The sequence below is a fragment of the Mobula birostris genome, chromosome 1 (assembly GCF_030028105.1).
Source record: "Mobula birostris isolate sMobBir1 chromosome 1, sMobBir1.hap1, whole genome shotgun sequence".
Taxonomy (NCBI): Eukaryota; Metazoa; Chordata; class Chondrichthyes; order Myliobatiformes; family Myliobatidae; genus Mobula; species Mobula birostris.
Window position 1 is genome coordinate 94,464,104 of NC_092370.1, and position 24,715 is coordinate 94,488,818.

Below are 24,715 nucleotides of genomic sequence, written 5' to 3' on the forward strand. Positions count from 1 at the left end.
ATGGTCAGCTTTTGATTTCTCCACAATTGCAGAACGTGACTTCACATTTGGCGATGAACAAGTTAATGCCTTATGTCTAAAATATCATGATTTTCTAGCTGAAAATACTGTAATAGTTAGACAGTTTAATGGTTTCAAATTTCCCTTGCAAGAAAAAATTAAATCCAAACTGATTTCAAACTTTACTCAAGTGGTGGCATTTGTACTTCAAAATGAACAGTTTTGCGACCCTGCACAGTTGATGGACATTGGGGGAACCTTTCTTGTGTCTAGTGCAAACTGTGAGCGAGGTTTTAGCCTAATGAATCAACTCAAAAACAAGCTGAGAAACTGTTTAGGTGAATGTCATTTGGATATGTTAATGAGAATCAAAAGCTATCAATTGGATGGAAGTTCTGTTAGTCTAGATAGAGTTTACAAAGAATAAGTAAATTCCAAAGACAGGAGAGAGAAAAAATAACTGAGTGACTTAAATATGTATGTTATTTTGTTGTTATTCTGTGCAGTTTTATGTCAAGTATTTTGTAAACCTACATAAACTGTGTCATGTGTGCATTCAGTGCGCACATACTTTTGTCACAGGAAAAAAATCATCACCGAGATGATCTGGGCATCAGTACCACTTGGGCAGCAGTTGAAAAGGGAGACATGGCTCAGGCAGAGAAGGTGAAACATGCGTCGGTCCCTCCATTACTGCAAGAATGGCCTAGGTTGGAGTTGAAGAACTAGATCTTGTACTGGGTCACATCACCTCCGGACTGACCTTGGCGTTGCTAGCTGGTTTTGCCCGAGAAGTATTGGAGGATTGCGTTGAAGTCACTTCATGATGATTCTGGACATTTGGGAGTGGAAAAGACCTATGGATTGTTCAGGGACCTTTTTTACTGGCCCCGAATGAAATTGGAGGTCGAAGGATACTGCAAGTCAGGCATTCGATGCATACAGCGGAAGGCACTGCTGACGCAGGCGAGCCTTTGTCCCACCTGCAGAGTGTGGGTCCTCTGGACCTGGTGTGTATGGATTTCCTGTCAATAGAACCTGATGCCAGCAACACGGCGAATGTCTTAGTCATCACGGACCACTACACCAGATATGCTCAGGCTTTTCCTACCAAGGACCAGAGGGTGTCTACAGTGGCCAAAGTGTTATGGGAGAAGTATTTCATCTCTTATGGCCTCTCCAGACAGATACATAGTGATCAGGGACGGGATTTTGAGAGCAGACTCATCCATGAGTTACTGGGCATGCTTGGAGTCAAGAAGTCGAGGACCACGCACTATCACCTGCAGGGTGATTCCCCGCCAGAGAGGTTTAATTGGACCTTGTTAGACATGCATCTGGTTCACAGTTATAACTGCACACAAAATGAAGCTACTGGGTGCTCGCCATATTATCTGATGTTTGGGCACGAGGCGAGGTTACCTATTGGCCTTTGTTTTGGGACTGACGAGGGTGACTTACCCCTGAAAACTTATCTGAAGTTTGTGTCTGACATGAGAAGAGAGCTGAAAAGGGCTTATGAATTAGCTGGGTTCGCGGCTGCCAAGCAGAATCAAGGGAATAAGAGGAGGAATGATCAAAAGGTGAGGTCCTCCCAACTCCTGCCGGGAGACAAGAGTCCTCATAAGCTGGCGACTGCTGGGCAGCTACACCCTATGTGGTGGAGAGTCAGATGCCAAACCTACCAGTTTTCCGGGTGAAACCAAAGGAGGGGAATGGACCTCTCAAGATTCTCCATCGCAACCACCAGTTGCTGTGGGTCAAGAGGCGCAAGTAGACCCAGAGCCCAACTTGGAGCCCACACCTCGTAAGAGGACTCTGCAGAAATGGGGGGTGACTACCGGGCCCCCAACAGGTGAGGTTAGGCTGGCCCCAACCCCTGAGAGGAATACTGATTCGGAAGATGAGGACCTGGATGTGTGGTATATACTGCCTTTCGCTAACTCCCCATTGATTGGGGAAGAGACTCCCGGTCCTTCTCCCATTGAGTCAGATGAAGTGGGGGTGGGGGCTATCTGTGGGCAGCCTGGGTTACAGTGGGACTCTGCAGGGTTTGATCACGGAACAAAGGGCTTTGAGTTGCAGGTTGGCACGAATGATAGATCAGGGGAGGCCCCGCCAGGTAGACCAGAAGTATCCACAGTAGTGTCTGAACCTGAAGAGATAGATGAAGGGGTGCGGAGGTCTCAGAGAATTAGGAGACCACCGGATAGGCTGGCCTATGTAGCAACAGGGGAACAGAGTGTAACCCCTACCATTTTCAGGAGCCATGTCACTGCCTTTTACACCTGGATTGGGCTTTGTGTTTTGCAGGAAGGGTTGGTGAATTATCTCAACATCATGAGGACATGACTAAATTTGGTGGGGGTAGAGTGTAACATGCTGTAAGATTTCACTGCGAATGTAATGGACTCTCTGTAGCAGCAATGTTTGGGTTATGACTAGAGATAACGGGGCTTTGGCATGTGGGGACTATCCAATGAGAGAAATATTGTTCTTTCTTGTGGTTCTGGAAGAGAGAGTTTCGCGGTCTTTTGTTGGGGAGAGATGAGGAGAGAAGACGCGAGTGGAAAGAGTTGGTGGACCGTCGGACGGAGTGGGCATGGAGCGAGTGTCCGAAGGTCAGCAACGATCGGAGGAGGTCGCTGGTGGACAAACGGCTTATCAGTGAGTTCCAACATTGTGCAATAGGCTGTTTCATGAGAATGGGCCCTTTTTTTGTTTTCTTTGCTAACCATATCGTCAAATTAAGAATTATAAAGCTCAATCATTTAATCACATATTGTGTACTGTTTGTTATTTTATGGTACTGATTTGCAACAGGGGACACATCACACAGCATCCACCAAAATGAGATTTCTTAAGTTTGGCCGGGCCAGGGGCTATCATCCCCTATATTAAGCTGTTAGCCAAAGCGAGATTTACAAGTAGAACACAATTTAACCTACTCCAAGAACAACTGAATGCTTCCCTCCCACACAGCCTTCCAGCTTTCTTTCACCCATGTGCCTATCCAAGAGTTTCTTTAATGTGCCTCTACCACCAACCTTGGCAGCACATTCCACGCACCATCATTCTCTGTGAAGAAAACCTATCTCTGACATCCTCCCCATACTTTCTTCCAATCACCTTGAAATTAAGCCTTCTTGTATTAGCTATTTCCTGCTGGATTGAAAAATATCTGCCTCTTTCAAGACCAGCTCAGCATCCTATCAAATGTCCTGTTGTAGCCCATGACAACCTTCTACACAACACCACCAACCTTCGTGTCATCTACCCACCATTCCACTTCCGTGTCTAAGTCATTTATAAAAATCACAAAAAGTAGGAGACCCAGAAGAGATCCCTGCAGATCACCACCAGTCACTGATCTCCAGGCAGAATATATTCCACCTGTGTCCATGCTCTGCCTCTGCAGGCAAGCCAGTTCTGAATCCACACAGCCACGTTTCTCTGGATCCCATATCTCCTGACTTTCTGTATGAGCCTTCCATGGGGGAACCTTGTCAAACGACTTACTAAAATCCAGATACACTACACCCACTGTTCGGCCTTCATCAGTCTGTTTTGTTACTTCCTTGAAGAATTAAATCAGGGTTAATCATGACCTGTCACTCATTATGCCCTGCCCACTAACCTAATCAGCCTTTATTTAGGCTGTATTTAAATGTTTATTTAAATTAATTTTTGCATCGTAATGTGGTAGAACTTTTTCATTTTATAACTTATAGATTTACTACTTTGTATCTTCTGTGGTAGCAGTAATTTGATCATTCCACTAATGAATTTGAAGAAATTTCTCCCAGACATATTTAGTTTTAAGTGTTTATTATTATAAGGGAATGGTGTAATTTCTCATAGTTGTTCTACACTTGTGCTTACTCACATTCTGAAAGTCAACACCAGCACCAAGCTCTACCATGAGTTTAGCCAATTCTAGATCTTTCTTTCTGCAGCAAACATGTAAGACTGTATCCCCATCATCCTGGAAAGGAAGGCAGACGGTTAGGTGGATATTTCTTCTTTTTAAAAAGCTCTTCCACGTAAATGATTTTCCAAAGTCCATGTCAACCCAGTGCTTCAGAAAAGCAAACAGATGGCTTTGAATTATCCGATACCACAGAGTGTCAACAAAGTCACAACTCTTTAAAATGTATTCAATGGAAACGGAACAAGACAGTTACAAACTGAATTGTTGATTCACTTTCATCCATATTGCACCATACTACAGAGTTCAAAGTTTATTAAACCAGCTCATGCCTGGAACAAGTGAGATGAATCATCTTCATGAATCATTTAATTTTTATTTGCATAATTTGTCCTCTTTTGCACATTAGTTATTATTCAGTCTTTGTATATGTAGTTCTTCATCAATACTAATGTATTATTTGAATTTTAAATTCCACATAAAGAAAGCAGCCAGAGCAACATTTGTACACAAGAAATATTGAAAAGGTACATCCGTTTCTGTCACATAATGATGCTGAAAACCTAATTCATGTCTTTATATGGAATAGACTAGATTACTACAATGCACTTTTTACTGGCCTTCCAAAGTAATCTATTGACAAACTTCATCTCATTCAGAATGCTGCTGCAAGAATTTTAACTAGAACCAGGATGAGGGGGCATACAACTCCTGTCCTAACCCCTCTGCATTAGCTTCCTGTATCTTTTAGAATTAATTTTAAATTTTTCTTCCTTGTTTTGAAGCTCTCAATAGTTTGGGACCAGAGTACATCACAGAATTGCTTTTGTTTTATAACCCCACTCAAGTTCTTGAATCTTCTTCTGTTGAACTCTTAAATTTAAATAATCTCCCTCAAAAGATAGTTGGCAGGTCAGTTTTTTTGAACTACATTCCAAAGCTGTTGAACTCAATACCAAAACTATAAGGGATACAGACTCAGTTGACACTTTTAAACACTAGCTCAAAACCTATTTAATATCCTTACGATTCACTAACATCACTTTGTCTTTTATTTTCATGTTCACACTTTATCCCATTGTAAACCACTTCAGACTACATTGTTTGTATGAAAAGGGCTTTATATGTTTGTAAATAAATGATTATAATTATTATTATTATTTCTTCACTTTTCCCGTAAATACCTGTAAAAATGAATTTCAAGGTAGTATATGATAACATATAAATACTTTGATAATAAATTTACATTGAAGCTTACTTCTCAACTGGATAGCAGTGTGAATTCTGGTGCCTTTGCAGTTGTCAGTACATGACCAGAAGGGCATGGTTCAGGACTTCCAACAGAAATCCACATACAAGGTAATGGCTTTACTTAACATAATAGTGGAATTAAAGGATGAAGATTATTTCACAAAGCTCAGGATCCCTATGGACATCACTACCAAAATGCAGTCTTTTTCATATTCTTCCAATGAATTTGGAGGGTTTTGCAGAGGCAGTGTTATCTTTCTGGTGTTCCAAGTCCCTGCTATATGTAATGCATGTAAGCATGTAAGAGGTTAGGGGTCAATGCTGCCCAGCCAACCATAATTTTATGCTAGGACTGAGGTCTTGAATTTCAAACACCTTTTCCTCAAACAACCAAAGACTAAGCTAATCCATTAACGGCAATAGAATATTTTATCATTAATGTTTGATTGTGCTGGGGGTGGTTCTCAAGACAGGGAAAGTGGTTTAAGTTTAATTGTCATTCAACCATACACATGTATACAGTTAAACAAAGAGCATTCCTCCAGGGGCAAAGCGTAAAACTCAGTACACGTAGTCACACATAGCCCACAGCACATACAGTCATAAAACAATATTAGCACAAATCCCTGAGTGACATGGCCTACAGATTAATGGTGCATGGGATATTGTCCTAGAGCCACGTTCCTGCAAAAACAAGCACACAGCAGTTTTTCATCTCGCAATCCAGGCAATGAACACTGGAGAGCAGCAACGATGTGAGAGCTGGCGAGACGCCAACCCAGCAAAGATGCTAGCACGTCTGCCACACCTCTGTTCTCTCCCACACACAGGGGTGCCTCCTCCCCTGGGTGGCTGTCACAGGAAACCCCACACAGCTTCCCTGCCGTCAGTCTTGCTAAATGATCCAATGAATTGAACTTGCAGTATTTTGTACTACCAATGTTCAACAGGGTCTTGTCATTGCGACCAAGTGCACCGCTATCTTACCAGAAATAAGAAGATGGTAATGTCTTGTGTTAGCTGATGCAGAAGAGATGTCTTCTGTGGTAGGTTCTATTTTACTTATGACAGCAGATCCTTTACCCACAAAGGTATTGGTTAAAGAGAAAATTTATCACACAGATTATCGTAAATGTAAATAGAGAGAAAGTATTTAGAATAAATCACATTGACTTAGTCAATTGTAGCTAGTCTGCACATGATATAGAATTATGCCTGCAATCACCACACAACTCCTTTCATACTTTAGCCAAATAAATCTGTTTCCAATACTCTACCAAAGTGTGCAATTACAGCTCAGGGTGTTGTTTAGTTTAATGTTGTCCTGTTGTTTAGAAAAGGTAGCAAGGACAAGCAAGGGAACTACAGACCGCTCTGCTTGACATCAATAGTGGGAAAGTAACTAGAGGGAGTTTTGAAGGATAGCATTTGGATAGAAGGAGTTCGATTTCGCTTGTACAACTGGCCCGGCTGCGAAGTTGGATTGCTCTGGACACTGAGCTGATTTGAAGAGCTTGAGAGCGGCTTTCGGCTGTGCGATAAAATCTGGGCCTGGAGCAAGTTGCTAGGCAGCGTGGTCTAGGCCTGAAGCCTTTCGCAACAGCGGTACCTGTGTCCTAGTGTGAGGTATGAAACGCTGTTTAGACAACTTAAACATCGACCCAGATGGGAGGTGAGAGCCGATTTCTTTCACTCTCTGCAATCTTCACTCCTATCTCCAGGCATGAAGCCTTTCACTGTTCCGTTGTTGAGTCAATTTAAATGCCGGGCCAGATAAACTGAAAAGACAGGGTATCAACACACACAAAATATGCTTGTGAATGCAGCATGCCAGGCAGCATCTATAGGAAGAGGTACAGTTAACGTTTCAGACTGAGACCCTTCGTCAGGACAACTGAAAGAAGAGATAGTAAGAGATTGGGGAGGGGGAGATCTGAAATGATAGGAGAAGACAGGAGGGGGAGGGATGGAGCTACGTGCTGGAAAGTTGATTGGCAAAACTGATACCAGGCTGGGTATCAGTTGAGATGAGAGCAAATTTTACTCGTTCTCTATGATGGCACTCCTCCCTCCATGGCGCTGAGGCTTGGCCTCAGCTGCTGTGCTTCATAAGACCATAAGACATAGGAGCAGAATAAGGCCATTCAGCCCATCATCTGCTCTGCCATTCCATCATGGCTGATCCCAGATCCCACTCAACCCCATACACCTGCCTTCTTGCCACATCTTTTGATGCTGTGACTGATCAGGAAACCGTCAACTTCCGCCTAAAATATACTCATGGACTAGGCCTTCACTGCAATCTGTGGCAGAGCATTCAGAATCAGAATGGGAATCAGGTTTATTATCACCGGCATGTGATGTGAAATTTGTTAACTTAGCAACATCAGTTCAATGAAATACATAATATAGAAGAAAAAAAGAAATAAAATAATAACAATAAAATAATAAACAAATAAGTAAATCTTTATACAGTATACGTATATTGAATAGATTAAAAATTGTGCAAAAAACAGAAATACTCTATATTAAAAAAAGTAGTGGGGTAGTGTCTAAGGGTTCAATGTCCGCTTAGGAATTGGATAGCAGAGGGGAAGAAGCTGTTCCTAAATCGCTGAGTGTGTGCCTTCAGGCTTCTTCCAGCATTCCACAGATCCACTAAACTCTGGATAAAAAAAAATTCCTCCTTACCTCTGTTCTAAAAGGTCGCTCCTCAGTTTTGAGGCTGTGTCCTCTAATTCTAGATACCCCCACCATAGGAAACATTCTCTTCTCACCGTATCTAGTTCTTTCAACACTCGGTAGGTTTCAATGAGATCACACTACATTCTTCTAGATTCCAGTGATACCGGCCCAAATTAGTGAGTACAGACTCCATGGCCACTAAGATGTTGAACTGATAAGCGAAGCTTTGAGCCTACTGGGGTCTGCTCTGGGGTTTGGATCTGAGGACTCAATTGTGGTTCAAAATGCTGATGTTCGCTTCAGTTGCTTCTATGATTTTTTTTCTTTCTCTTGTGCATCTTTTAATTTTAATTATTTATTTATTATTTAATTATTATTCTTTTTTTCTTTAATCGGTTCTTTGGGGTTTCTTGTTTTGTTGTATCTGTGAGCAATTAAGTCTCAAGGTTGTATAATTTATACATTGTTTGATAATAACTGTAATTGAATCTTGGCTCTTCATGAGGAAGAGTCAATTTGGCTTTCTGCGTGGAAAGTTGTGTTTAATAGATTTTTTTAGAGTATTTCAAAGAAGTAACCAAAAGTTGGGTGAGGGTAGGGCAGTGGATGTTGCTTACTTGGACTTTAGCAAGGCCTTCGACAAGTCCTGCATGGTAGACTGATCTGGAATGTTAGGCCCCATGGAATTTAGGGAGAACTAGTTAGGTGGGTTCAAAATTGACTCATAGATAGGAAGCAGAGTGTGGTGGTTGAAAGTTACTTCCCAGAATAGAGGCCGGTGACTGGTGATATACCACAGGGATCAGTGTTTGGGCCCTTATTATTCATTATTTATATCATAGATAATTGGTTTTGACTATTGTTATGTACACTCAATGGCCACTTTATTAGATACACCTACTCTTTGATGCAAATATCTAATCAGCAGATCAACTCAATGCATAAAAGCATGCAAACGTGGTCAAGAGGTTCAGTTGTTGTTCAGAAAAAAACATCAGAACGGGGAAGAAATGTGATTAAAGTGACTTTGACCATGGAATGATTGTTGATGCCCAATGTTGTGGTTTGAGTATCCCAGAAACCACTAATCTCCTGGGATCTTCATGTACAACAGTCTCTAGAGTTTACAGAGAATTTTGTGAAAAACAAAAAGAAAAATCCCGTGAGCAGCAGTTCTATGGGCAAAAATGCATTGTTAATGAGAGAGTTCAGAGGTGAGTGGCCAGACTGATTCAAGCTGACAAGAATGTGACAGTAACTCAAATAACCGTGTGTTACAACAGTGATGTGCAGAAGAGCAAATCTGAATGCACATCACATTGAACCTTGAAGTGAATAAGTTACAGCAGCAGGGGGTCACAAACATACACTCATTAGCCACTTTATTAGGTACAGGAGATACTTAATAATATGGCCACTGAGTGTATATGGAATGAGCTGCCAGAAGAAGTGGTTGAGGCAGGTGCAATAGTATCGTTTAAGAAGCACTTGAATAGATATATGGAGGACTGGGGCTTAGCAGGATATGGGCCAAAAGCAGGAAATTAGGACTAGCTGGGTTGGCACTGTGTTCAGCATGGACTGGGTGGGTTATATCCGTACTGCATTGCTCTTTCACTTATTTTCAGCATTTTGAGAGCATCAAAGGAGAATTAATAGACCAATCCAAAATAAATGTGATCTTCTGAATGACCTCATACTATCCCAACATTGAGAAGAAACTTACTATGGATCCAATACAGAATACACCAATGGGGATAAAAGATTCTACCCCCAGCATGAAAACAAAGCAGGTTTGTATTTACAGGGAAGAATAATATCAAATTATTTCAGGTGCCTCATTGGAGATTAAGTAGGTACTCTCAGCAGAGCCAGCATTGAAATTTTTGCAGTGAGAACAAACATTAGTATGGTGGACCAATGAGTTTGCTTCATTTGTTGGCAAGCCCTATAGGACAATGTTCTGACAGCGCTTGACCCTGGGCCCAGATAACCTGTACCTTCCGTTGCGTCCTGAGTTGTAGACCAGCATTAACACTGAGTAGTTCCTTGCACACTGCGACATTACCAACTTCAGCACTGAGAAACAAGGGAATGCAGCCATCCTATGAAGAAAAACAAAGTGGAACAAAGTGCGATCACAGAAGAAGAAAAGACCGACATTTAGGTATTGCCTTTCATCCCTTCATAATACTTTTGTGATGTGGTTACCATGGTAGTGCAAGAAGTACAGCAATTAGCTAACACACAGCAAGATCCTGTAACTATATTGCTGTCCTTTCCCAGATGCCCCGAGAAGCTGCTCTCTTAAATATCTGTGACTCTTTTAGCGAAGGTACTTCCATAGCACTATTGTGCAGGGAGTTCCAGGATCTAGATTCACTATTGTATAATTTCCGTGACCTGAATTGGATGATGGTTAAGGGATAATAATATTTTTCAAAGCCAGTATACCATACAACTTAGAGGGGAGCTTGTAAGTTACACCATTTCCATCTGCTTGATGGGATTGAGACACTTGGACAAAGTATGTGATTATTACTGGAAAGTCTTTATTTATCCTTGTTTATTAAATTTGACCCAGAATACTGAGACTAACTCCAGAAACTACAGATGTTGGAGTCAGGTAGCATCTGTGGATCAACTAGATTGTTGATATTTTGGGTTGAAGCCCTTGCTCTGGATTGATGAATTGTCTCGATGAAGGGTCTAAATGAAACTCTTAACCCAAAAGATCGACTGTCCGTTTTCCTCTGCAGATGCTGCCTGGCCTGCTGAATTCCCCAGCAGCTTTTTTTTTGCATTTAAGATGATTTTCTCACTCCTCGTCCACACTAAAGGATTTATTACACATATTCAAGAGAAAAGATAGACCCTTGGTTGAATATCTTATCCTGAAAAAATAAAAGAATGAAAATCAAATTTTTAAGACTATTAATTTGATCTATTAAAAACACCACCATTAAAATATTCCTAATAATCATTATAAATTAAAAATAAATTGTTGCTACTAAATAATAATTAGGCATTGTTTAGTACCAACAATTCAGTTAAATCTATGATGATTATTAAAAATAGTTTAATGGCAGTTTTGACATTCTATCCTAAATATGAATTTTCGTAAAATATTGCAGTCCTAAAAAGCACCTGAATATTGAAGGTGGCTTTTCAGAAGAATTCTAACTCTGTAATTGCTGTAATATCTGAATCAGATTTACCACCGTCTGGTTTTGGACTGGAAAATCATGGAGAAAATTGTTTTTGGTTGCTATTGTTAAATATGGGCAAGTGTGTCAGCTGACGATTATAGGCACCTCCAGAAACTCAGCTCAAGCAATGTCATTTGAGTTGAAAACACTGCTTTCTTGTGAATTATTACAACAGCAATTAATACTAGAGAATGACACATTTATGCAAAATCTTAAAGAAAGAAAAACAAAATAAGCTGGCAGGACCAGTAAGTTAGTTCTCAGGCAAGACCACTGGCTTGAAATCTTAGCTGTTTTTCTTTTGCAGATGCTGCCTGACTAGCTGAGTAGTTCCATGATCTCTGTTTCATTTAAGTACAGATGATTTGAGTATATTCAGTAATTTGGCAAATGTGAAAGATAAATGAAATGCATCACAATTAACAGGTATTGTAGGTATTGATAGCCAGCCGGTGGTGTAGTGGCATCAGCACCCAGCCTTTAATGCGAGTGGTCCTGGGTTCGAATTCAGCCGGCTCCTCACATGCCTTCCATCGATGCTGACTCAGCCTCATAAAAAACAGACAAAATGCAAAAGAAATGGCAAGGTTGTTGCCCAGTGCACCACAAGGCACAGAGAGGAATAACAACTCTGTAGGTATTGATAAGTGAAAAGATTATCACATGCAAGAGATTTGAAAGTCATGATGATCAAGTAAGTTCTCTACACAGAGCTTTTCTTTGTCTTGAAAATCCTAGATTTCCTTGTAATCTATTTTTTATGTAAGTAATCCTCTCCCAGAGAGAAGATATTTCAGCAGTAGGGTAGTCAATTATTGATCAGCAGAAGCTAGTTTATTAGCTGTTCTTCGTTGCAATGTTATACTGATGAACATTAATGAGGCAAATCATTGCTTTTTCTGGACAATAGATAAGAATGAAAAATTGTCATTCCATTACTATTTGAAATAAAAGATTCAAGTTTTCATTCATTGATTAAAAGTGTAAGCTCTTTTTTGAGAAAGAAGTATAGCAAGTTAACAGTATATCAGTAATATTTTATAAAACCAAGGACAAGGCCAGAATTTATTACACATTCACTATACATGAATAGAACCCAAACATACTTAGCTACGGTTTTTAAAGGTAAAGAGTCCCTATCTCCTACCTTATCTTGCATCAATCGAGCATCTTTGTTTGAGGACCTCAGTAGCATCTGTACTATGTTGAGAGCACCACTGGGTCGACTGGCAGCAAAATGTAGAGGCAACTGATCCTTATGCTGAAATAAAGACAATGAAATAGGCATTATATAGAACATGTTAAAGAGGACACAATTTTCCCACCAATTCCCTGTTGCTGTCTGTGTCTCTAAGCAGAAGGCTGCAGAGTTCAGCATAGATATCTGGCATCAAATGCCAAATCTCAAATGTCTATTAAAAAAATTCTCTGGCATCCTTCTAAGAAAAGATGAGTAATCTTTGCTAACCAGATCATTACCTATTCCTCAGGCAATACCATATATACAAATTATACCAATATACAGGATGTTATTTATTTATTAAGATACCATGTGGCATTGACACTTCTAGCCCTTTGAGCTATGCCACCCTGCAATCCTCAAATTTAATCCTTGCCTAACCACCGGACAAATTACAATGACCAATCAACCTACCTACTAGTAGATTTTTGGACTGAGGGAGGAAACTCACGTGGTCATGGGGAGAACATACAAACTCCTTACGGGAATTGAACCTGGGCCGCCTGTACTGTAAAGCATTGTGCTAACCACTACACTACCATGCCACCCTAATGTAAGAGGCTATAGAGAACAGTGGACATAGTCCAGTCAATCATGGGCACAACCCACCCCACCAGCGACAGCATCAATAGGAGATGCTGCATCTTCAGTGGGCCTTATCATCTAGGATCCCTGCTGCCTGGGTCATGACTTTGTTCCACTATTGTCAGACAGAAGGTACAGAAGCCTGAAATCTCACATCAGAAGGTTCAGGAAGAGCTCTTTTCCTTCAACTATGAGGTTCTTGAAACAACCTACCCCTGCTGCAGCAACCAAAAATTAAGGACCACCTGTTATGGACTTCTCTCTAAATGTGTTTTGACTTGCACACGTTTTGCTTTGCGTAGTCTTTTTCCTCTTCACTGCCTTATATAATTTATGAACTATTCATGTATAATTTATGTTTTGTATGTTGTCTATATCTATGAGTCAGTGGTGCAAGCTTTTCATTGGAACTGTACTTCACAGTACTTGTACATATGGTGATAAATTTGACATGACTAGCAATATTACAAAGGTAAAGTACTGAAGAAGCCAATAATCTGAAATAAAAATAGAACGTATTGGAAATGCTGAGCAGGTTAAGCAGCATTTATAGAGAGAGATAAAGAGTTAATATTACAGGTCAACGTTAATCAAAATCCTTTGTTATCCAACTGAGTTTGTAAAGCATTACTATATGCAAATTAGCATCTGCTTTTCATATAATAAAAGTATTACATTTCAAAAATATTTCATTGCCTCTGAAGTTCTTTGGGATGATGGAAAACATGCTATGGAATGCAAGCCTTTCTTTTTATTGCACTTCTTGCTGATGCATTCAGCAGTCCATGGCATATTCACGAAACAAGGGGCAATCTATGGCAGTTGGATTAGCATGGTTTTGCATTCAGCAGTCCATGGCATATTCACAAAACAAGGGGCAATCTATGGCAGTTGGATTAGCATGGTTTTCTACGTTGTTCAAACAAACTGGCTTGGTGCTTCTCAATGGAGTCTTTCCTAGTTGATTTGAATTGGGAAACTTTTGAGCCCAGTGATTAGTTTGCAATGCACTATTGCCAGACATTACAGAAGAGGCAACAGCTCCAATGTGGCTTATGAGGGTATTTTTCAGGCTATCAGAATCATAAGGTCTTAGAGCTTGAAAAGAGGCCCTTCAGCCTACCAAGGCCCTGCTAAACATCCATTTGTTCTAATCTACTTTTACTCATGCCACACTCTCTCCTCACACCCACACATGAGGGGCAATTTAACCCTACTCAGTCTGTGTTTATCCAAATACTTTTATATACAATCCCTTAAAACGCCTTCCAACAATGTATCCACTATTGATGTCAGGCTCACTGGCCTATAATTTCGCAGCCTGGAGCCTTTCTTAAACAATGAAACAACATTTGCTATCCTCCAAACCTCCAGCAAACTTGCAGGGTAAATTCTATCATATTATAATCACCCTCTCCTAAGGGTTCCTTTACCTTAAGCTGTTTACTCAAATTTGGTTTATTGCACAGCATGAAATCCAGAATTGCCATTTCCCTAGTGAGAGCCATCTAGTAGGGATACTGTACATACATTCCACATAACAATGTGTAGATCAACCGGAAAAATCAACTCCTGTGACAACTTGATTTTTTTCAGTCTATTTGCATATTGAAGTCCAACATTACCATTTTAACATTGTCTTTCTTTCTTCCTTTTTTAATCTCTTGTTGTTATGTGCACCTCACATTCTGGCTTCTATACACTGTATATAAATCCCACCAGGTTCTTTTGAGACAAGGAGGTGAGACAACTTTTTGAGATTAATATAGGAAGTCAAGGCTCAAGGACTTGAAAGTAATATTGCAAAAAAAGCCACATAAACTCACACACAGTTGGAAGATACAGATTTGAAGTAATTGGTTAAGAGCCAGAGAGGAGGTGAAAGTTCTTTTACCCACTACACCCAGAATGCTTTACATGAAAGTCTGTTGTCACATGCTCATATAAGGACTTAGGGTCAACAAATGGTTTTTTATGTAAATAACTTTATTTTGTAATATTTCTGAATAAAGTATATTTTTGGGAAAAATAGCTCCTTATGCAGCTCTCTCTAAAGTTTGACTAAACTTTCATAAAATCCCTTGAGGTAACCACTGCATAAAGATGCCACCTAAATTGGATGTGTTTCTTTAGCTGTTGTGGAAGTATGAGTTGGTAATGACTTTCAAAAGGAAATGAGGTTAGTGGTAAAGGGGAGACAATTGCAAAGAACAAGCAAGTGGAAATACTTAAGACAGTTCTTTCATAGAAGTCACAAGACATAACAAACTGAATGCCCTTCTGTACTGCATTCTAAAGCAATTAGACTATCTGCTTAAGTAATAGCAACTTTACCCTTTTCATGAGGAATACACATGGACTGCAATGCATATTTTATATCTTTTCATCAGACATGCTGGATTTAAATCCAGTTCTCAAAATTGGGAATGCTGGAATCCAGTCTCCATAAATCTTCCCATTGAGCTGCCATTTAATATTAAATCTGGAACAATCAGCCCAAGAGCAGCTGGTAAAGTTTGCTGCTGTTGGTTTAATTGTTCTGTACTTATTATGTTCATGGAGAGTGATTAACTGAAAAAGCCAATACACGGCTTCACTCATGTCTTTGTGTTGAACAAACCCCTCTAATTTGGCATTTAATTAATGATGTACTTATAAGGCAATAATGGTGGCTTGTGCATTATATAGAAATAGGGGAGCAGTGTGAGGACAGTATTAAGTAGTGAGAGGTTTACTCTGCAGTTACTTGTGCTCTACCTGACCTAAGAAATATAGATATCACTTGCTGTTCAGGGGATACTGATTTTTTTTTTCTCCAAAAATACTTTATTCAGAAGTATTACAAAATAAAGTTATTTACATACAAGAAAAAAACATTTGTTGACTCTGAGTCCTTATTCAATAAAGGTATTTACAATAAAATTATGTGTTGGCTCTCTGTTCACTTACAAATGAAATATGTTTACAATAAACCGTTCATTTACTCTCAACCTGTTCAGGGGCTACTGATGAACTTGCTCTACACAAAATTTTAACAAAATGAAGGACGAAAAGGAGATAGCAGATCCCAGCTGTACACAATTCCTTATAAGGTAGCGATATCACCTCTCCATTGCAATTGAAGCTGAATACATCATGTTGTCAAGACCTTACAAGGCATGAATGGTCACAAAAATCTAATACATCATAATGGATACCTCATATATTTAAGCTGTGAAAGATATTAAATATATTTAAACAAAGACAAGACGCTGGGATTTAAGAGTCAAAAGTAAGGTGGATGAGACACAGTAATGAAGCGCTCTAAGCCAGTTAAGAAGACAGAAACTTGTTATTTACGGAGGCGGCACTTACGACGATTATGTCTAACCAAGAGGGACAGGTCTAAAATATATCGAAGAAGATGCCACATTAGAAGATTGCCAAAAAGAAGAAGAAGAGGGAGAAGAAGATGTTAAGAATTGCTTGTCAGTCTTCATCCAACAAGAACCATTCCTAATGAGTTTTCTCAAGAAACGTTCACTGTTTGTGATGAAGTACTCCCTGAATTCAATACTCCTGCTGCTTCTTTCACTGAAGTCATTTTGAATAAAATTCAAATCAAATAACTATTGTGTACCTTGACTCTAATGTACTGAACTGAGTTGGAGAGGATCAGTAACTTTAAATTCCTTAGTGTTATCATTTCAGGGTATTTGTCCTAGGACTAGCATATAAGAGTCACTACAAAGAAAGCACAGCAGTGCCTCTATTTTTTTTAGAAATTAGCACAAATTCAAATTTACATCTAAAACTTTAAAAAACTTCTGCTGAGGCACAGTGCGGACTATCATGACAGATTCTGTCACAGCTTGCTATGGGAAGGCCAATGCCCACGAATGGAAAAACCTATAAAAAGTAGTGGATACAGTCCATTCCATCACAGGAAAAGCCCTCCCACCATTTAATACACCTACAAGTAGCACTGCCACAAGAAAGCAGCATCCACCAGCAAGGGCCCCCACCATCCACGGTCTTTTCTCTCTGCTGCCATTAAGGAAAAGGTACAGGAGCCTTACATCCAATGCTACCAGGTTCAGGAACAGTTATTGCCCCTCAACCAGCAGGCTCCTGAAGCAATGTGGATAACCACACTCACCTCAACACTGAACTGATTCCACACTTATGGACTCACTATCAAGGACTCCACAACTCATGTCTTAATATTATCTGTTCTTTATTTATGTGTTTGCACAGTTTGTTTTCTGTTGTTTTAAATTGAGAAATAGCATGGAATATGCCCTCATGGCCCTATGAACCATGCCATCCAGCAATTTCCCGATTTAATCCTCGCCTAATCACAGGACAGTTTATAATGGCCAAAGAACTTACCAATCGGTACGCCTTTGGACTGTGGGAGGAAACTAGGGGACCCAGCGGAAACCCATGCAGTCACAGGGAGAACGTACAAACTCCTTACAGGCTGTGGTGGGAATTAAACCCAGGTAATCTGTACTGAAAAGCATAGTGCTAACCACTAAGCTACCACACCACCCCGTTGCACATTGGTTGTTCATCTGTCTTTGTTTTTATTGATTCTATTGTATTTCCTTGTATCTACTGTGAATGCCCGTAAGGAAATGAATCCTGGGTAGTATATGGTATCATATATAGCAGCGGTCCCCAACCACCGAGCCGCGGACCGGTACCAGGCCACGGGGAAATGATATGAGTCAGCTGCACCTTTCCTTATTCCCTGTCACGCACTGTTGAACTTGGACATAGGGTTGCCAACAGTCCTGTATTTGTTGGGACATCCCATATATTGGGTTAAATCGGTTTGTCCCATATGGGACTGCCCTTGTCCCGTATTTCCCCCGCTAGGGTAGAGTGTTCCTACGAAACCTTTCATGCCGAAATGGCGTGAAGTGAAGGAGCAATTACCATTAATTTATACGGGAAAAGTTTTTGAGCGTTCCCAGACCCAAAAAGTAACCTACCAAATCATACCAACTAACACATAAAACTGAAAATATAGTGAAAGCAGGAATGATATGATAAATACACAGCCTATATAAAGTAGAAATAATGTATGTGCAGTGTAGTTGGGAAGATAAAGGCAAAACCGATTTGTGGAAAAAAATCAACACGCACGCGCACACAAGTGCCCGCGCAAGGCTTTCATGGTCATGGTAGTCTTTCCTGGGGTAAAGTGTCCCAGGACTGCTAGTTTTATCGCTTATTTGGGGATGAGAAAATTGGCAACCCTTACTGTAAAAGACATGTTGAGGTGAGTTTAACCCTACTTGAATATACCTCCCCCCACCGGTCGGCCGGTCTGCAAGAATATTGTCATTATTAAACCAGTCCGCGCTGCAAAGAAGGTTGGGGACCACTGATATATAGACTTTGATAATAAATTTATTTTAAGGTTTCAGAATCAGAATCAGATACATTACAATACATAATAAAAATCTATAAAATACAATAAAAATACATAAAATAAATTAAACAAGTAGTGCAAAAAGAGCAAAAAATAAATAGTGAGGTAGTGTACATGGATTGATTTTCCATTCAGAAATCTGATGGCGGTGGAGAAGAAACTGTTTCTAAGACATTGAGTGTATGTCTGCAGGTTCCTGTGTCTCCTTCTTGATGGGAGCAATGAGAAGGGGGCATGTCCTGGGTGATGGGGGTCTTTAATGATGGATGCCACCTTTTTGAGGCATCGCCTTTTGAAGATGTCCTCAATACTGGGGAGTCTGCTGCCCATGTTGGAAATGGCTGAGTTTACAGCTCTTTGCAGCTTTTTCCGATCCTGTGCAGTGGCCCCTTTGGAACAGATAATGATGCAACCAGTTAGATGCTCTCCATGGTACATCTGAGAGTCCATGTGAGAGTCTTTTGTGACATACCAAGTCTCTTCAAACCCCTAATGAAGTATCGGCACTGTCGTGCCTTCTTTGTAATTGAATCAATATTTTGGGCCCAGGACAGGTCTTCAGAGATACTGACACGCAGGAACTTGAAACTGCTCACCCTTTACACTGCTGAAACCTCGATGAGGACTGCTGTGTGTTTCCGTGACTTCTACTTCCGGAAGTCTACAATCAATCAGGTCCACAATCTTACCAATGTTGAGTGCAAGGTTGTTGTTTTGACACTACTCAATCAGTTGATCTATCCTTCTCGTAGATACCTCCTGATCACCATTTGGAATTCTGCCAACAATACTTGTGTCATCTGCATTTGATCTGTGCCCAGTTGCGGGTGTAGAGAGTAGAGCAGATGGGGAAAGCACGCATCCTTGAGCTATGCCCACGTTGACTGTCAGTGAGGAGGAGATGTTATTTCCAATTTGCATTTCTGTGGTCTTCTGATGAAATGGTCAAGGATCCAGTTGCAAAGGGAGGTACAGAGGCCCAGGTTTTGGAACTTTCTAATTCGTACTGAGGGTATGCTGGTGTTGAACTCTGAGCTGTAATCAATAAACAGCAGGTGATCCGATGCCAAGTGGGGAACCAATGAGGTTGCATCTGCAGTGGACCTATAGTGGCAATAGGCAAATTGCAGAGGCTCCATGTCCTTACTTAAGGCAGGAGTTGATCCTAGCCATGACCAACCCCTCAAAGCACTTCAGCACAGTAGATGTGGGTGATAAGTATTGAGGCAGATCATCCTGCTCGTCTTGGGCGATGCCATGATCGTCACCTTTTTGAAGTAGGTGGAAACCTCCAACTACAGCAGTGAGAGATGTCCTTGAAAATCTCCCACCAGTTGGTTGTCACAGGTTTTCAATGCCCTACCAGCTCCACCATCAGGGCCTGATGACTTAGAAGGGTTATTTCTCATGAAAGAAATTATAATGTTGGCCTCTGAGACAGAGATTACAGGGTCATCAGATGTGACAAGGATTTACACAGGTGTAGTTTTACTCTCCCTTTCAAAGCATGCATAAAAGTCATTTAGCTCATATGGAAGTGAAGCATCAGAGAAATTCATGGTGTTAGGTTTTGCCTTGTAGGAAGTAATAACCTGCAAACCCTGCCAGAGCCAACATGCATCCAATTCCACCTCTAACTGCAATCAGAATTGTTTTTTTGCTCTTAAGATAGCCTTCCGTAGGGTGTACCTGGATTTCTTGTATAGTTCTCTATCAGCAGTCTTAATGTCACAGATACAGCCCGCAGCAGACTACGAATCTCCTAGTTCATCCATGGCTTTAGATTTGGGTATGCCCGGTATGTTATCGAAGGCACACACTCATCCATACAGGTGTTGATGAAGTTGGTGAAAAGTGGGGTGTTTTCAATCAGATCAAAAGATGAATCCCTGTATATAGTACAGCCCACCAATTCAAAGCAATCCTATAAATGCTCCTTTGCCTCCTTTGACCATACGTTCTTGGTCTTCACCACTGGTTCTATGGTGTTAGTCTCTGCCTATATGGAGACAGTAGAAGCATAGCCAGGTGATCAGACTTTACAAGGTGCAGGTATGGGATGGTATGGTGAGCATTGTTGGTGGTGGCATAACAGTAGACAAGTTTGTTGGCTCCTCTGGTTCCACAGGTGATATGTCGATGGTAGTCGACAGAGACTTCTTCACGCTGGCCTAGTTGAAAACCTGCAAAGACAAGGAAGGTATCAGAATTCGTTTCAAGACTGCTGATCATGGTGTTCAACGCCTCCAGTGCCTGTCTGACATTGGCCTGAGATGGAATATACACCACTATCAAGTTTGCTGATGACATTGGTGTCGTAGGCTGAATCAAAGGTGGTGATGAATCAGCATATGAGGAAGACTGAAAATCTGGCTGAGTGGTGCCATAACAAAAACCTCTTCCTCAATGTCAACAAGATCAAGGAACTGATTATTGACTTCAAGAGGAGGAAACTAGAGGTCCATGAGCCAATGAGGTGGAGATGATCAGCACCTTTAAATTCCTCGGTGTTATCATTTCAGAGGACCTGTCCTAGGCCCAGCACATAAGTACAGCAAAGACAACACAGCAGCACCTCTACTTCCCGAGGCATTTGCAAAGATTCAGCGTGACATCTAAAACTTTGACAAACGTTTATAGATGTGTGGTGAAGAATATATTGACTGACTGCATCACAGCTTGGTATGGAAACACCAATGTCCTTGAACAGAAAATCCTACCAAAATGTAGTGGGTATGGTCCAGTCCATCACAGTTAAATCCCTCCCAACCAGTGAACACATCTATACAGGCCATTATCGCAGGAAAGCAGCATTCATCATCAGCGACCTCTACCACCCAATTCAGGCTCTCTTCTCACTGCTGCCATCAGGAAGAAAGTACAGAAACCTCAGGGCTCGCACCACCAGGTTCAAGAACAACTACCCCTCAACTATCAGGCTCTTGAATCAAAGGGGATAACTTCACTCAACTTAATGCCCCATCACAGAAATGTTCCCACAACTTATGTACTCACCTTCGAGGACTCTTCATCTCATGCTCTCGGTATTTATTGCTTATTTGTTTATTATTATTATTTCTTTTTTTGTATTTACACAGTGTGTTGTCCTTTGCACACTGGTTGTTTGCCCAGTTGGGTGTGATCTTTCATTGATTCTATTATGGTTATTGGATCTATTGAGTATGTGCGCAAGAAAATGAATCTCATGGTTGTATATGGTGACAGATTGAACTGACCTTATTTCTTACATCCTTCACAGATATGAGGAGTAAAAATCTTCATCTAAATATGCAATGTGCAATCATAGTAATTTATAATAAATAGAACAGTCAATGTAATATAGAGTACACTCAAATTAGCAGGAGTTTATCAGTCTGATGGCCTGGTGGAAGAAGCTGGCCTGGATCCTGTTGGTCCTGGCTTTTATACTGCAGTACCGTTTCCCAGATGGTAGCAGCTGGAATAGATTGTGATTGGGGTGACTCCAGTCCCCAATGATCCTTCCGGCCCTTTTTACACACCTGTCTTTGTAAATGTCCTGAATCATGGGAAGTTTACAACTACAGATGCGCTGGGCTGTCCGCACCACTCTCTGCAGAATCCTGCGATTAAGGGAGGTACAGTTCCCATACCAGGCAGTGATTCAGCCAGCCAGGATGCTCTCAATTTTGCCCCTGTAGAAAGTTCTTAGCATTCGGGGGCCCATACCAAACTTCCACAACCCTCTGAAGTGAAAGAGGCGCTGTTATGCCTTTTTCACCACACAGCTGCTGTGTATAGACACACGTGAGGTCCTTGGTGATGTGGATGTTGAGGAACTTAAAGCTGTTCACCCTCTCAACCCCAGATCCATTGGTGTCAATAGAGGTTAGGCTGTCTCTATTCCTCCCGCAATCCACAACCAGCTCCTATATGAACTTTGAAGTACCCCTGACTGTGACTCTGCATTCAGCTGTAGTCCTAAATGGGAGTATCTGATGATTTTCTTCGGAGTTGAATGCAAAGAGTCACCACTGAAAGCCGCCAACTTGGCATCTGGTTGAATTTCTGCAGCAGCACCAGTTGATGTGGAAAGGGCCACAATCACATTTAAATTTGGAAATAGGTGGCTTTCAGAAGAGATTGTGCTGAAAAAATAAACAAGAATCTGGGTTTCAGATCAATCTATGAATAGAGATGCAGCATAGGATGAAATTTTGTAAATGCCTACAAAACAGGGGGACAATTCAGAATCATAGGAATGTAAATCACTATATGACATTACTATGGTGAGACAGGAATTGTTGGAGCTTTGGTGCTTTTAAATGCACAAAAGTTGCCAGGAGAGAGTGAGAGAGGGAGAGAACAATGTGCATGCATAGACATCAGCGCATGCGCAGACAACATATCAGTATGTAGTGCTAAGGGGGAAAGTCATTGGTCTAAAAGAAATAGATCCATACATTACAGTCCATTGACGAGAGTCCTTGATGAAGATGGTTTGAACCCAAATGCTGGGGTATCCGAAGCTAGATTTGAGACATGTTATCAAACTGGATCGGAGCACAAAAGAAATGCTGGACGATATCACTAGTAGGCTTACTATTGAGCACAGAACTTATGCTCATGTTTTCCTTAAGTACCCAATTCTTGGCACCCAACACATGATTATCGATTAATGAGAACGTCCTAAGCCCTTAAAGAGGCCATGCCAGCTATCCGTATTCTGGAGAATTAGAGTGTTTAAATCTCGGAAGCTGGCGTAGTTGCAAGCTGACCCCTGATGGCCTTGGTTGCTCAGAGAGTTGGTAATGGTAATCGTGAAAGAGATTCGGATCCACGATGTCTCTTTCTGGCACCCAGCACCTTTCCTCCAGTCCACCAGGTATTGCTGAACACCTCCAGCACCTCACGAGTCCAAAAGTCTTTTCCCCATGAAGCCTGTTCCCCCTCAATAAACCTGGGTGGTGGGGAGGCGATAGTTGTGGGGCCAAGGGGCTGGTGCAGACAGGTTTTAATTCAGAGATTTAGAAGGTGGGGTTGATCTTTAGGGTCTTGGGGAGCTGCAGGGTGTAAGCCACTGGGTTTACTTTCCTCAGGATCTCAAAGAGACCAAAGAATTTGGGTGCCAACTTTCTAGATTCCACTCGGAGAGGCAAATATTAAGTGGACAGTTAGACCTGTTGCCCAGGCTGTAACGCGGATCGCAGACTTCTCCTTTGGCTTGCCTTGGTCTCCGCTCTCCGCTCTCCACATGGAGGCCAGCAAAATCTCTCTTGCCGTCATCCATTACTGCCTGCAGCATTGGACAAGTTCTTCTTCCTCAGGGACCCCAACTTCGGTTTCTTGCTCTAGAAAGAGGTGGAGGATAACAAAACTGGCACTTGAATAGAGACATCCCATGCACCGAGTGCTGTACAGTATTGTGGGTGATCTCTGCCCACATTAAATGGTCACACCACTGCTCAGGTCTTTCCAAGGCCAGGCATCTCAGGGTACATTCTAAATCTTGAATGGTCTGCTCCATCTGACCGTTGGACTGTGGATGAAACCCAGAGGAAAGGCTTGCTGTTATTCCTATCAGTTTACGGAGAGCCTTCCAGAAATGTGATGTGAATTGTTTACCATGATCTGAGACAATGTCCACTGGGGATCGTGGATCCTGAAGACCTGGTACAGGACAACCTCTCGTTCCAGTTCATCAAATTTATGGGACGGGGCATCTGGATTCTGGTTCTTCAACCGCAGTTGATAGGTCAGGATGAAATTAAACTGGTTAAAAAACAAAGGCCACCTGGCCAGCCTGGAATTCAGCCTCTTGGCTTCCTGAATATAGGGCGGGTTTTAATGGTCAGTTCAAATGATAAAAGGGTTCTTGGCCCCTTTGGGCCAGTGAAGCCATTCCTCCAAAGCTAACTTAAGCACAAGAAACTCCTGATTCCAGATGTCATAGTTTCTCTTTGCCAGGGATAGCTGCCTGGAGAAGAATGCACACAGGTGCAGTTTGCTGTCTGAAGGTAACTGTTGAGACAAGACAGCACCTACTCTGATGTCTGAGGTGTCCACCTCCCCAATGAAGGGAAGGTCCAGGTTAGGAGAAAGAAAGATGGGAGCTGTTGTAAATGGCTGTTTAAGCTCTGTGAAAGCAGCTTCTGCTTCAGTAGTACAGACAAAAGGGCCCGTAGATTTCTTAGTTAGAGCCATCAGCATTCCTAATGAACTTCTGGTAGAAGTTAGCAAATCCCAAGAGTCGTTGGACCTGTTTGATATTGGATGGTGGTGGCCAGTCTCTGACTGCCTGGGTCTTGGTAGGGTCCAACTCGAGATTACCATTAAGGATGATGAAACCCAAATATAAAACAGTCCTCACATGAAACTCAGACTTCTCCATCTTGACGTAAAGTCCATGGTCTAGT

At 41.3% G+C, this 24,715-nt stretch overlaps 1 protein-coding gene across 1 annotated transcript in view; it reads right to left on the reverse strand.

Moving 5' to 3' along the window:
- Positions 1-24,715, reverse strand: part of trpn1 (transient receptor potential cation channel, subfamily N, member 1) — a 217,428-nt gene that overhangs the window by 103,624 nt on the left and 89,089 nt on the right. Inside the window, exons 4-6 of the mRNA XM_072259540.1 lie at positions 12,221-12,334; positions 9,865-9,969; positions 3,887-3,985 (exon numbers count right to left, since the gene is read on the reverse strand). Coding sequence (XP_072115641.1) covers positions 3,887-3,985; positions 9,865-9,969; positions 12,221-12,334 — 318 coding nt within the window. The remainder of the gene's footprint in view (positions 1-3,886; positions 3,986-9,864; positions 9,970-12,220; positions 12,335-24,715) is intronic.